This window comes from Arachis hypogaea, chromosome 12 (genome assembly GCF_003086295.3).
Source record: "Arachis hypogaea cultivar Tifrunner chromosome 12, arahy.Tifrunner.gnm2.J5K5, whole genome shotgun sequence".
NCBI lineage: Eukaryota > Viridiplantae > Streptophyta > Magnoliopsida > Fabales > Fabaceae > Arachis > Arachis hypogaea.
Genome location: NC_092047.1, coordinates 11,685,200 through 11,700,860, shown reverse-complemented (window position 1 = coordinate 11,700,860; position 15,661 = coordinate 11,685,200). Strand labels below are relative to the sequence as shown.

The 15,661-nt window shown below is 31.3% G+C and overlaps 1 protein-coding gene across 2 annotated transcripts in view; it reads right to left on the bottom strand.

Moving 5' to 3' along the window:
- LOC112726854 (uncharacterized) overlaps positions 1-15,661 on the bottom strand; it is a 38,229-nt gene that overhangs the window by 13,011 nt on the left and 9,557 nt on the right. For both annotated transcript variants that reach the window (XM_025776398.2, XM_025776399.2), the window contains exons 3-5: positions 12,023-12,530; positions 9,460-11,946; positions 8,943-9,287 (exon numbers count right to left, since the gene is read on the bottom strand). In XM_025776398.2, coding sequence (XP_025632183.1) covers positions 8,943-9,287; positions 9,460-11,946; positions 12,023-12,493 — 3,303 coding nt within the window. In that variant the 5' untranslated portion in view covers positions 12,494-12,530. The remainder of the gene's footprint in view (positions 1-8,942; positions 9,288-9,459; positions 11,947-12,022; positions 12,531-15,661) is intronic.

The window sequence follows — 15,661 nt, the reverse complement described above, 5'->3', positions numbered from 1 at the left end:
TTAGCAAAAGATAAAATTAGCCAATTATTTTTTAATAATTTTTTAAATTAAAAAAAAATTTATTTATTATTATTTAATTAAAACATAAAATATTAATTAAATATAATAAAATATCATAATAATAATTATAAAGACTTTCAGTTATAAATATTAAAATTCTATAATTTATACATGTTAAAAATTTTACAATTTTACTATTATACTATTTGGGTCTATTTATATATACTATATAAGATTTATATTATCTTTTATTTTTTAATCTCTCATTCCAATTGATAAAAATTTCTTTAAGTAAGTTTAAATTTGGCACATCTCTTTTATTAGATGCATTCAAATATATCATAATTATAAAATTAATTCATAATTTTTTTATTATATTTTTTGTATTTTTCATTCTCATTCATTTTTTTCTAACCCAAGTAAATTTAAATTTAGTACATCTTTTTACTAGTTATTAAATATATTCAAATATATCATGATTATAAAATTAATTTATAATTTTATATTATATATTTTTTTAACTTTTTTATAAAAAGCCTATGTTTAAATAGAAAAAATAAATAAAGATGTAACTTTGTTTAACTCTAATATAAAAGGTCTATGTTTTTTTTAGAATAATAGAATTCAAATTTTTAAAATAATAAACTATATAATTTATATTACATTTTAGTTAAATAATTATATAAAATTATATACATATTATCAAATAAATATTCTGCAAAATATTTTTAATATAAAATAGTTCAAAAAAGTTATATGAAATTATATACAAATTTAACATTAGTTTAATATTATTTAATTAATTTTTAAATAATATAACACTTATAAAAAACATATATAGTATAATTAATTTACCTTTCTGCATATTATATGAATTTTACTTTGATTATTTTATGTGTGTATCTATAATTTAATCCCTAAACATTTCTTATTATTAAGTAAGGTTTATTGTACTTCTTGCCAATTAAATAAATTTTAACTCTTTATTTATGATATTTTACATCAATGACTCAAATTTTGAATTTAGAAATTAAGTTTAGAATTTAAAATATAGGGTTAGGTTCAGCGTTTACGATTTAAAATTTAAGATTTATAATTTAAAATTTAATATTAAAAATTTAGAATTTAAAATTTAAAGAGTATTAATCCTAACTTTCTGGCAGCGCATTAACACTTGTATTTAACACTTGTCGTAGATATATGGAATTAGAATAAAATAATGATTGGTGAAAATTTAAACAATTGTTATATAATTGGATAACTCTTCAATAAGGTAGGTGTTTTTTTTTTTTTAATAAAAATCTAAGTATTGAACATAAATTTATATATCCTATAATTTATGTCTACAAAATTGTAAGTGGGTTGAAAACTACTTGATAACGTGTATATTTAAAAATTAATGTAATATATGTTCAAAATGCATATAAATCAAAATTGGTTGCACATTGATCGCATGTTTATTAATCTCCAATTTTAGTAAAATTTAGTATAGTTAATCTTTATTTTATATATATATATATATATATATATATATATATATATATATATATATATATGAAACTGCTGTACTTGACTTTGAAAGCTCCTAAATTAGATATATATAAGTGATGGTGCAAATGGAAAACTTATGGCAAACTCTTAGGTTCTTTCAAAGTCAATTACAATTTCATTCATATTTGGTTTTTTTACGAGAAATATGCCATTATATATTATTTTGAGACAAGAGGCTTAAATTTTGGAGAAATAGTTTGATTTATGGCAAATAGATTTATTACAGAAGTTTTATAAATACTAAGGAGAATGTTGGAAATGTATTAGAGTACTAAAAAAGATTTATATATGATATTTATTGACTTAAAAAATGTATATAACAGTACAGGATACTAAAACGATTTACATGTAAAGTTTTGGATAAAAAGAGAGTAAATATCATATATATTTTTGCAATTAAGGGCATTAGAATGAGTTACATCTAGTTTAAAAATTTAATTGATGTAAAGTTACAAAAAGGTTCTGTTAGGAAATTATTTTGATTTCCTAACTTATTTGTAGGCAATATATATATTAATTATAATCACAAATTATGCTATTTCAAATTAAATGACTTATATAATGGTGATCTTATTTATTGTTATAAATGCTAAATTGAATAAGTCATTATTACTTTTGATTTGGAATTAAATGAGAATAAAACCAGATATTATCTTTTGTTCCTTAGATAATTATCCTTTTGGATTTTAGATATATTATCTTTTGGGCTTTAGATACTATTTTATTTGGGCTTAAGGGTTTAATGGGTGTCATGCTCAAATATAAATAGACCTCCAGGGTTTGTTGCTCTTTCCCCATCAAAAGAGTTGCAGTTCAGCCTCCTAGAAATACAGAAGGCTTTGGTTGAGGAAGATCGAAAGAACTACAAGATCCAAACTCTTCCGATCGTATGATTCATGTTCATGAATCCAGGTACGCTTCCGCATTATGTTATGTTATATTTTTGATGATTCGATATGGATGATCTGGGTTAATAAAATTAATTTATTCCAATAAGTGGTATCAGAGCCATCCATAATTTAATCATAAAAAATATTCGATTTTATTTTATTAGATCAATATATATATATGCGTTGTTTACGTTGCATCCGAAATTGTTGCACGAAATTGTTCCCCTTATGTATGTGCTCAATATACGTATAAATATTTATAAAGGGGCAACGCAAACGGCACTGTATACATATATAACCTTTCGTATAGGATATATAATCACTTTAAAGGTTAACATTTTTTTTTTATGCTAATGTTGTGATTGTAATTTTCTATATATGTACGTGTATTATCATTATGAATATTTATATATATTATTCGGATAATACATTAAGGTATATATATATATATATATATATGAGATCGATTTGGCATTTAATTACGTAATAAACAAATGTTTTATTTTAAAAAATATATAGAACATTATTAAATTATAATTATCTCATATTTAATTGGGTGTACTATTAATTTGGTATAAAGTTAATTGATTATCCTTTTAGGATATAAGGATTAATATGTATATGTCACTTATATGAATATTAATCCATCTAAAAAGAGATTTATATTTGGCCAAGTTATGTATACATATTAATAATATTTGAATAATAAAAAATATTATTTAATTGTTACATAAAGAAACTAGTAACAATTTGGATTAGTATACCCATTCATTTTATAAAGATTTGGTTTTAAAATAAATTGATTGAACATTATGCTGTCAAAGTAGCCTCTTTTGTGAAAATTAATTTATTTTAAAACATTAGGAATATGGTGTTATGTAATTCATGCGAATATTGGTCGGCCTAAAGGAAGGTCTATATTTAGCCGAATTACATACACATATTGAAAATAAATACATGTTTGGATAACAAATTAAAAATAAAGTAATGCTTATTATTTATGCGAACAATAATCGGCCCAAAGGAAGTTTATTGTTTGGCCAAATAATAAGCATTGCACACTTTTGTTTATTTTCTATTAATTATGCGGTCAATAATCGGCCCATAGGAAGGTTATTGTTTGGCCAATTAATAGAAAATATATGCGGTAATAAATAGGTTGCGAAGTTTAAGTTTCCATGTGCGCATTAAGTCGGTCCAAAGAAAGGCTTAATGTGTGACAAGAATTTTGACAATATTTGATTACTGCAATGAGAGTATCACTTACAGTTAATTTTTCTATCCAAAGATTGAAAATTAATGTTGTGCTGGATATCTCAATATGGATTTTTACCCATTAATTAACTAATATTTACTGCATGTTCTTTTGTTCTAATACAGAAACTATGGCTTTAGCTACCAATGTTTCTGCGCAAATTAGCAGTATTCCTATGTTGAATGGTTCAAACTTTAAAGTTTGGAAAGATACCGTGGAGATTGTCCTCGGTTGTATGGATCTAGATATAGCTCTTCGAGAGGAGAAACTCACTTCCACTCCGGAAAACCTCAATGAGGTTAAAATAGAGAAGTGGGAGAGATCCAATCGAATGAGCATTATGATCATGAAACGCTCAATTCCTGAGGCGTTTCGGGGCTCAATTACTGAGGATAAAGATGCCAAACAGTTCCTGAAAGATGTTGAAAAATTCTTTACTAAGAATGAAAAGGCAGAGGCAAGTAGCCTTTTGAGCAAACTTGTCTCCATGAGGTATAAAGGTAAAGGAAATATAAGGGAGTACATTATGGAAATGTCTCATCTTGCTTCAAAATTGAAAGCACTAAAGTTAGAGTTGTCTGAAGACTTCTCGTGCATTTCATTTTGATTTCCCTTCCTGCACACTTTGGGCAATTCAAAGTGAGTTATAACACTCTGAAGGACACTTAGTCCTTAAATGAGCTTATATCTCACTGTGTGCAAGAAGAAGAGAGGCTGCAGCAAGATAAGACTGAAAGTGCTCACATGACTTCATCTTCTCAGTATAAAAGAAAGCGTGATACTACTGCGGATGTGCCTTCTCAGCAGAAAAAGGCTAAGAAACAAGATCAAGTTTCAACTTGTTTCTTCTGTAAGAAGGTGGGACACATGAAGAAGGATTGTACCAAATATGCCACCTGGCGTGTAAAGAAGGGTATAATTCTTACTTTCGTTTGTTCTGAGGCTAGTTTAAGTTATGCACCTGTTGATACTTGGTGGGTAGATTCTGTTACTTCTACTCATGTAAGTGTTATTATGCAGGGTTGCCTGTGGAGCCGACCGCCAAGTGATGCTGAAAGATACATCTATGTGGCAAACGGCAATATAGTTGCAGTTGAAGCTATAGGAACCTTTAGATTATGTTCCACGAGTGGATTTTACTTGGATTTATTAGAGACATTTTATGTACCGTCATTTAGACGAAATTTGGTTTCTGTTTCTCGTTTGGACAAATCAGGTTATTTTTGTTCGTTCGGAGACAATAAAGTCAGTCTCTTCTATAATTCGAATAATATTTGCTCTGGTCATTTGGTGGATAATCTATATAGGCTTGACTTTAATTCCTATAATAATGAAATACTGCAAACGAGTACAAAACGAAAACTAAATGAGAATTCGGCATCATTATGGCACAAATGCCTAGGTCACATATCTAAACAGAGAATTCAAAGGCTCATGTCGGATGGAATTCTTGGACCCCTAAATTTGGCGGACTTTGAAGTCTGCATTGAGTGCATAAAGGGAAAAAGGACAAACGAAAGGAAATTAGGTGCCGAGAGAACTAAAGATGTCTTAAAACTGATACATACCGATATATGTGGCCCATTCCCTACTGTCTCTTGGAATGGACAATGGTACTATATTACGTTCATAGATGATTACTCTCGTTACAGGTATCCATATTTAATTCACGAAAAGTCCCAAGCCTTGGATGTTTTCAAGTCTTTCAAAGCTGAAGTTGAACTTCAACTTGGAAAGAAAATTAAAGCTGTCAAATCTTATCGTGGTGGTGAATACTACGGAAGATATGATGGTACAGGTGAGCAACGTCCCGGGCCTTTTGCTTTTTTCCTAGAGGAGTGTGGTATTGTTCCGCAATACACCATGCCAGGCAAACCTAGCATGAATGGTGTTGCAGAGCGAAGGAACCGAACTCTTAAAGACATGGTGAGAAGTATGATTAGTCATTCTTCTTTGCCTGAATCACTCTGGGGAGAAGCCTTAAAGACCGCAGTGTACATCCTTAATAGGGTGCCAAGCAAAGCAATTAACAAAACCCCATATGAAATTTGGACTGGGAAAAGGCCCAGTATAAAGCATTTGCATATTTGGGGATGTCCAGTTGAGGCGCGACCTTATAGGCCGCATGAAAGAAAATTGGACTCAAGGACAATCAGTTGCTACTTTGTTGGTTACGCTGAGCGTTCACGGGGGTACAAGTTTTACAAACATGCATCAAGGTCTATTTTTGAGACGGGAAATGCGAGATTTCTTGAGGATGTTGAGTTTGGGGGGAAGGAAATATTAGGAATGTTGCTTTTGATGAGGATTCTGTAGCTGACAATGATCAGGTTTTTGTGCCTATTGTTGTTCAAGATATAGTTATAGTACAAGAGCAAAATGAGAATTCTACTGTAGATCCAGTTACAGTACAAGAGAACAATGAGAATATTGTTGTTGCTCGAGATACTGCTACAGTACAAGAAAATGATGAGAATCCTCATCAACCCCAACCCATACAGCAAGCTCAACAACCTCAAGAAGTGTCATTAAGGAGATCCAATAGAAAAAGGAGAAAATCCATCTATGGTCTCAAACAAGCTTCCCGTTAATGGTATCACAAGTTTAATTAACTCATTACCTCATGGTTTTGAGGTAAATATTATAGATGAATATGTATACCGCAAGTTCAGTGGGAGTAAATACATCCTTTTGGTCTTACATGTTGATGACATTCTACTTGCCAGTAGCGATATAGGCTTGTTGCATGAAACTAAGAAATTTCTATCGAACAAATTTGAAATGAAAGATCTTGGTGATGCCTCTTTTGTATTAGGAATCGAGATACTAAGAGATCGCTCTCAAGGTATTCTTGGATTATCACAAAAGAACAATATCGAAAAGATTTTTTAAGTAGATATGGCATAGAAAGTTGTAGACCAATGGACACACCCGTAACTAAAGGAGACAAGTTCAGTCTCAAGTAATGCCCCAAAATGATCTTAAGAAGACAACAATGCATGATAAACCTTATGCATCAGCACTAGGGAATTTAATGTATGCTCAAGTCTACATACATCCCGATATATCATTTATAGTGGGAGTGTTGGGTAGATACTTGAGCAATCCGGACACGGATCATTGGATAGCTGTTAAACGCGTAATGCGTTGTTTAAAGAGAACAAAGGATTACATGCTTATTTATCGGAGATCAGAAAATTTGGAGATCATTAGGTACTCTGATTCCGATTTCATGGCATATGGTTGTGAAACTTTGTCACTAAGCTTCATATAGTAGATGACATTAAAAGGCCATTAAAGATATTTTGTGACAATAAGTCAGCAGTACTATACTCCAATAACAATAAGAGCTTGACAAAATCGAAGCATACAGACATTAAGTTCTTAGTTGTTAAGGAGAAAGTTTAAGAAAAACCAGATTTCCATAGGACATATAGGAACAGAGTATATGCTAGCAGACCCATTACCAAGGGATTGACCCCTAAAGTTTTTTTATGAGCACACTGCTTGGATGGGTGTCAATAGTTGTGATGTCTTGGTTTAGTGGAGTTTATGCTGTATGTCCTATGACAGATATTGAGTTATTTTTCTGCAGAATTAAGTTGATGGTTTATTTCATGTTATGTGAAATATTCATTTTGCAATATTTGTATTGTGTTTGATCTCAATAAAGTTGGACCAGCTGGAAATAGACATGCATGAGATCACTTGGCATGTAATTTCCATATTACTCATCCAAATTTGATCTATGTCGTTAAGTATATTAGGATGGTGATTGGCGTGGTTTAGTCACGGTATTTAATGTGATAAAAGCTGCGGTAGTTCCATATCTAATGTATGAGACGGACCAGATTGTTAAAGTAATGAGAGAAATAGCATTCAGATGCGCGCATAAAATTTATAAGATGTGATTATGTCAAGAAAGAATATATGTATAGCCCAAGTGGGAGATTGTTAGGAAATTATTTTGATTTCCTAACTTATTTGTAGGCAATATATATATTAATTATAATCACAAATTATGCTATTTCAAATTAAATGACTTATATAATGGTGATCTTATTTATTGTTATAAATGCTAAATTGAATAAGTCATTATTACTTTTGATTTGGAATTAAATGAGAATAAAACCAGATATTATCTTTTGTTCCTTAGATAATTATCCTTTTGGATTTTAGATATATTATCTTTTGGGCTTTAGATACTATTTTATTTGGGCTTAAGGGTTTAATGGGTGTCATGCTCAAATATAAATAGACCTTCAGGGTTTCGGTCCCCAATATACCAAAGCCGCCTTTGTTGCTCTTTCCCCATCAAAAGAGTTGCAGTTCAGCCTCCTAGAAATACAGAAGGCTTTGGTTGAGGAAGATCGAAAGAACTACAAGATCCAAACTCTTCCGATCGTATGATTCATGTTCATGAATCCAGGTACGCTTCCGCATTATGTTATGTTATATTTTTGATGATTCGATATGGATGATCTGGGTTAATAAAATTAATTTATTCCAACAGGTTCATCTCTAAGTCTTCATCTTTTCATATTAATTTCAGAACTGAGCATTAAGGGTGGAGACAAGTAAGGCTAGGCCAAGCTTCACTGTTAATAGGCCTAATTTGTAATGTAAATTTGTTAGCCTAAATTTGGCTTACAACTTGTTATTTGCTAAAAGTCTCTATTTATCTATTTATAACATATAAGTTGATACTAACATTCTTTATAATGAGTTTAAGTCATCTTTTGTTTTTTCTAATGATATCATGTCACCAATTCTAATGACTTGACAAAAAATAAAAATCAGCCAATCACCTTTTAGTAAAATATTTTTAAAAAATTAAAACAAAAAATTTTTATTTATTATTATTCAATTAAAATATCAAATACTAATTAAATACAATAATAAAAGAATGAATCATACAACAAAGACGACGACAGATTTGATAAAAGATAGACCTATAGTAGTTAGAAGCAAAAGAAAATCTAAAAAGATTTTGTATGAGATGGTTAAACAAGGTCTCTATGAACAATCTCACAAGAGACATCACATGATGAGACATAATGATATTATTTGATATTATTGTTATTGTTTATATTAATATATGGATATATGGATCTAATAAATAATATGTCATGTAATAAATAGATTAAAACCAATCTATAATTTTTTCTAGAGGCACTTGAATTTTTTTTATCAAGAACTAATTAATTAAACAAATCTAATGTAATGTTAATGAATTAGTTACATACCTTTTTCGTTTTAGCCTCACTATCACCTTGATCATGGGGGAAGATGTGGGTCATCTTACAATCAGTAACAAAAAGGCTTTGAAGATTCACCAAATGTCTAGCAACAGAGAAAGACCATAGGCTTTCTAAATTCCAGCAACCATTCACATCGAGGTGCATCAAATTTTGAAAGGAAGAATAAGTTTGTTTGATAGTGTGGCGCTTCTTGCCAAAGTATCTCGTCAACTTTTGATGAAAAGGAAAAGTTCTTTGGTCAACGGTATGACAAGCCAATATTTGATCACTCCATATGTGTTTGATTTGGAGCATAGACAACTCAATTCTCTCTAGCTCCGGAAATTCAATCTGCCAAGCAATATAAACAACTAATGCTGATTCCAAAAGTAGTTGAATATAATTTTCTCAAATTATTTTCTTTTGTCACTTTTTTTAGTACATATACAAGCTTTCTTCCTATTATGAAACAAAGTTCAAAATGTACAAGAGAATCAAATCTGAAAAGTAGTTATGAGCATACCTTGCCATCAAACAGTGATCTGCTATCTTCTTCAGATGAAATTGGATAGAGCCCAGTAAACTTGGATAAAGATTGCAGCGATAAAGAACGAAGTTTGAGAAACTTAAGAGTAGGCTCTGTTTCATTATGATTAATTGTTTCTCCAACAATAGTCTCCAAAGAGTTACATTCTGAAATTTCAATTGTCTCAAGAGCAATTAGAAGTTCAACCATAGACATTAAGAAAACATTCTTCAAGCAACCACAGAGTTTGATCTTGATCATTTTCAAGTTACCAAAGGAACCTTCTAAGAGTGGCTGACAAGAGAAAATTTGCTCCATTTTCCTAAGCTTATAGAGATACAATGACTCCAATTTGGGAAAAACCACCTGATCAGAACGCTGCCTCTGCTGACTAATGAGAGAGCGAACACTCTTGTTGCTTGCAATGGATAAACGTTTAAGATAAGGAAATCCATTTAGATTCAACTCATAAAAAACATCTTGGACACCGTTCAAGTTTTGCAGCAACAAGATTTCAACCCTTTCAAACAACATTTTGATTGCCTCCTGGGAATGAATGTCAAAGCCATCCTTTTGGCATAATGCCAAACATCTTGACAGGTCATACTTATCTGGAATCTTGAAATCAGCCTCTAAATATCTATTTAAAGAGCCAATGATAATCTTGTAACTGTACAACTTGTCAAAGAACAAATTCTTGGGTAGATGCTCAACACTTGGGATTTGCAGGTCTAGATTTGTTAATTGATTCAGATCACCCAACACAGATAGAACACTGTCATTAATTGCCTTCCATTGAATGCGAGTGTTTCTCACATACAACTCCTCAAGCCTAGTCAAACTTTTCATTACATCATGTGGAAACTCTCTAAGCTTGTAACAGTTACTGATGTCAAAGATTTGAAGCTTAGATAAATGCTTTAGCTCATCAGGCAAAGCTTTGACATCAGATCCTGAAAAGCTAAGTATTCTTAAATTAATTAATTCTCCCAAGACACCTAATTGCTTACGTTCACCTAAAATGCATTTCTCAAAACAAAGCATTCTTAGTTTTTTTAGGTATCTAATTGAGGAAGGCAATGATGAAAGGTTGAACCCAACCAAAATCAACACCCTAAGTTCTCTCATTTTTTTAAAGAAATTATCTGGTATTTGTAAAGATGGATCATTATTTTCAATATGAAAGACTCTAAGCCTAGGACAACACATGTTCACAGGAAATCTCTCAATGAAATTACAACGTTGTAAGGAAATAACAGTGTACTCTTTAAGTAGATCCTCATCAGGCCATTCATCTAGTTTTTCTTCGGCCATCATGAACACACGCCTCTCTTCGGATGATATTGACAAAGCGGCATTACGAACAAGATTTTGCATGGTGAAACGATCACTTGAATAACTATTAGACAACAAACCTGACTCTTTTAACTTGACGAGCAACATTTGTACTCTGTCTCTGGCTTCCCAAACTGAGTAGACGCCTTGAAGAAAACCCAAACCAATGCAATATCGCACCAAATCGGCAACCAATGCGTCATGTTCCATACGGGCACAAAGCAAGAAGGTAAGCTTGAGCTCCTCATTTTCTAGAAGGCTATAACTCAACTTTGTAGAATACTCAGGTGCTGCTAATTGGTTTTCCTCTTCAAGCTTTTCAAGCGCTCGATGAGTATCCTTCCAAACTAAGTGGCTCTGATTTTTCAATGCCTTTGCAGTTGTAATTATTGACATCGGCAAACCTTGACACTTGTTGGCTATTTCTGCTGCTAATGTTTCAATTTCAGAATTGTTGGCTCCTATTCCAGCCATCTCCTTGAACAGTGTCTCTCCGTCCTTACGAGTTAAGAGTTTCACATGGATAATAAGGTCTAGCTTCACATCCATTTCAGTCAATACTTGTCTCAGATCAGAAATCAACAAAATCTTATACCCCCTGCTACCCTCTTCTGTTTTCAACTTGCTTGTCTGAGCTTTTTGCTTGTTAGTTTCTGTGTGAGCTCTTTCCCTGTTATCTTGTGTGGAAGTTTGTTTCTCCTTATCTGCTCCATCAGTTTGTTTGTCAGCAGAAGATTCACCTTTTGTCAAGAGAAGAGGACCAAGATCATCGGTTGGTGATGGAATCCCCAATGAATTTAGATCTATTTTTGCACATAGATCATCTAGGATTATAAGGATGTTGTCCTTCTCATTCTTAAGCTTGTCTTGTATGGTGATTGCTCTTGCATGCTCACTTTCCCCTTCAAACTTCACTCCCAGCATGTCAGCGATTTGGCCTTGTATCCTTTTTATATCAGGACATTTTGTCACTTTAACCGTTATCACCACATCGAACTCGTTCGGCTTTTCCAACAGAGCAGTAGCACTTTTTACCAAAGTGGTCTTTCCCACACCAGTTGCCCCAAAAACACCGATCAATCTTGCATTAGGGTCTTCTAGCGATTCCTTGATCTTTTTCTTGGTTGTTTCTCTTGATTTTAAAGGTATCTGGAATACAAATCTTTTATTAGAAAAATAATCATAAATATAAAACATTTAGAAACAAAGCATTCTAGAAACTCACATAATCAAATTCAGAAGTTGCAACACCAATGGATGATAGATCTTGCCAAGAAGATATAATAATATCACACTTTTCATTTTGTAGCTCTCCAACCGTCCCTTTAATCTCTTGTGCTGTTTTGCTCCAGCCATACCTTTGAATTGGATTTAGGTAGGACGCCACAAAGTGTTTTTTCCTATCTTCTTCCAACTTACGATATTCATCGATTATGTCTTGTACCTGACGCAACCATGCCTTAACATGATATACTTCTCTCCCGAATCGCACTTCATCCTCGTCGGCTTTTCCACATACCCTGTTTCTATCCTCCTGGAGATCATTTATGGCTTTCTCTAGCTCCTTAAGTTTCTTCTTGTTGTTCAACACATAGTCCACCGGATTGCTTGCATACTTCTTCCATCCAACTACAACTATCTCCTTTAGGGAGTCGAAAATACATTCTAGTATAAAATCAGGAATCGGATTACACATGCTTTTATCCTTCCTCTTGTTGACTTACATCTTCTTTCTGCATGCATGCATATATATACATGAAAACAATTAATAATAAGAACATATGGGAAATGTAAACAATTCATATATATATTGTATACATATATAAGTATAATACTATGTATATGTCAACAATTCATATATATATATATACTATATATGTACGGGTTAAAAATATTATAAAGGAACTATTATATGAAGGCCACTTATACCATTATTTAACATGAAAATTTTAAAATTGGATATAAATCACAAACTAACTTTAGATTTTTTTTTTTTAACATTCAGATTAATTACATAGTATTATTTCTATACTCCTACGCAAAATAATTACATAGTATTTTGCTTTGATTACATATTTCTATACCAAAGAATATAATAGAGTGTTATTTCTAAAACTATTTTACCATACCTTATAATTTTTAAACACAACAAACACCTTTTACTTTTATCATAGAAAAAATATCTGTTAATATATAACTCAACCGTCACATATTCTCTCGCTAGATTTTCCCCCACTCTTTTGGTTCAAATTGAAATGAAGCAAATCTTGCTATTTATAGAAGCGATGCACTGAATTCACCCAAAGAATTATCGCGTATTTTGTCAAATTTCTTTCAAAATATTTGACATATAAATATTGCAGAGTAAACGCCAAAAATTTAACATTTCTTTCAATTTTTCAACATTTGTACAATATTCCATAACTTTCTCTTCTGTATCAAAATTTGAACAAGGTACTTTTTATTTAAGAATCTATTTCGATTTTTTTAACAATATAAAAATGCTCAATTTTTCAAAAGTATGCTCTTAGAATATGCACATTATCTTTTTTTTTTTTTAAATGATACTTCAAATTAATTTTTCACAATTTTTTCTATGAACAACATAGTTCTTAACTAAAAGAAGTTTAAAAAATTAGTCATCATCTTTCGGAATACGACGTGAACAAGTGTTATTTCAGCCAAATTTCAAACAAGTCTCACATCCCAAACCGTTATTTTGATTCCCATGTTATGTATCTTTTTATTAATTCTAACTCTAACCTAATTTGTGTATTTTTCAGTTCATACTCTCTCCTTCAATAGATGGTCTGCGCCTCCCTACTCTGTGATCTTCCAATAACAGATTTTGAGTCGCAATTCTGCTTCATTTTTTTTTGATGCTCAAGTCCTTGATTAATAGAAGATTTTCTTCTAAACTAAAGGAGTTGGCTGGATAGAACCATTCAAACGAACTTCTATATTCTCAAATTCCGATCTCCACTCCCCATGTCTATCCTTTTCCTTGTTACTTTCAACAGTTTCAAGTAACATATTTTTAAACAAACAAGAATAATAAAAAAAAAAAAAAAAAAAAAAAAAACAACTGTGCTATTTTGCTATTATTTTCTAGTGTTTTATACTAATTTTGTGTTATATCCCTGCATGGATTAATTTGCAAACATCTGGCAATGCTTTTAGGTCTTAGTTGGATAAAATTTTTACTTTTGAAAAATAATTTATAAAAACTAGTTTTTGAAAAATATTTTTAGCAAACTAAACTAAAAATAATTTTCAATAAATATAAATAACAATAATTATATTTAATGAAATAATTTTTAAATTTAAAAAAACTACAATAGATACAAATATATGAATTAAATTTAAAAATTAATTAATATATAAAATTATATTAATTTTTTTAATTTTAATAAGTATAAGTGAATTTAAAAAAACTCTATTTAAGTGTTTTTAGAAACATTTCTATTTTTTGATTTAAAAATTACAAGTACATAGTTTTTTTTATTTATTACATACAAAATAATGAGCTTATATTTTTTAAAAGCAGAAACATCTTTTAAAATTGTTTTACCAAACTAAACATAAATTTGTTAAATTTTTTCTGTTGTTTTGCTATTTTATATAATTGTGTGATTTTTTGTACTATTTTCTATGTTATTATATCAAGAATGTATTCCATAGGACTGGCAATATTAATCCTATTCGCAGATATCCAATTCGATTCAGTCCGTTTGAGTAGGGTTGGCAACTCGATCCGCAGTGATCGGGTTGAGAGTAGAGCGAGTTGATCTGCGGATAGGATCGGGTGTGAATTTATGCTTAACTCAATTATTCGACTAATCCGCTCTCTTAATATATTATAGTATATAATAAAAAATTATTATACATATATAATGAAGTTGATGGAGATTGAACCCAAATGCTCTAATAATTTCAACAATAATTTTATTATAATTTTTATTACTTTTAATTTTAATATGAACTTTTTTTTTATTAATATGTCTATGAACTATAGAATGATTGAATATTATGTTTGATTAAAATATTTGATTTGTTGTGGATCGGGTCAGGTAAGGGTGGATGTAAAACTTTAGAGTGCGAATAGGATTAGGGTTGAGAAATTTTCAACTCACAGATAAGGTGAGGTAAGTCTCAAAGTGGTCTCTGAAGTTATCCTCGAGTCTCATAGTGATCCCTGAAGTTAAAAATTACTCATATTCATCCCTGAAGTTGCACTCCGGGACTCAGACTCGTCCTTATTCTGGCCAATTTCGTCCAGCTGGCGCAACCGAAAAACTGAGTTGGACTCGTTGGTGACACGCTGTCAGCACAACGGCTAGCTGACGTGGCGACATAAACTGATTTGATTCAATTTGGTCCCTAAATTGAGGTTAAAAACCCTAATCCCCAGTTGAGTCTCTTCTCCTCTCTTTTCCATCACACCAGAGGTGACTCTCTTCCGTGTGGTTTTTGAAGATGGAGAAGACACTGTAGGTGAAGCAATAGAAGAGAGTCACCTCTAGTGCAATGAAAAAGAGAGGAGAAGAGACTCAATTGAGAATTAGGGTTTTTAACCTCAATTTAGGGACCAAATTGAATCAAAACAGTTTATGCCACCACGTCATCTAGCTGTTGTGCTGACAGCGTGTCACCAACGACTCCAACTCAGCTTTCTGGTTGTGCCAGCTGGACGAAATTGGCCGGAAGGACAAGTTTGAATCCCGGAGTGCAACTTCAAGGATGAATATGAGTAATTTTTAACTTCAGAGATCACTATGAGACTTGAGGGTAAATTCAGGGACCACTTTGAGACTTACCTCCAGATAAGGTAAAATTGAGTTTTAGAGAGAAGTCAAACTCACGG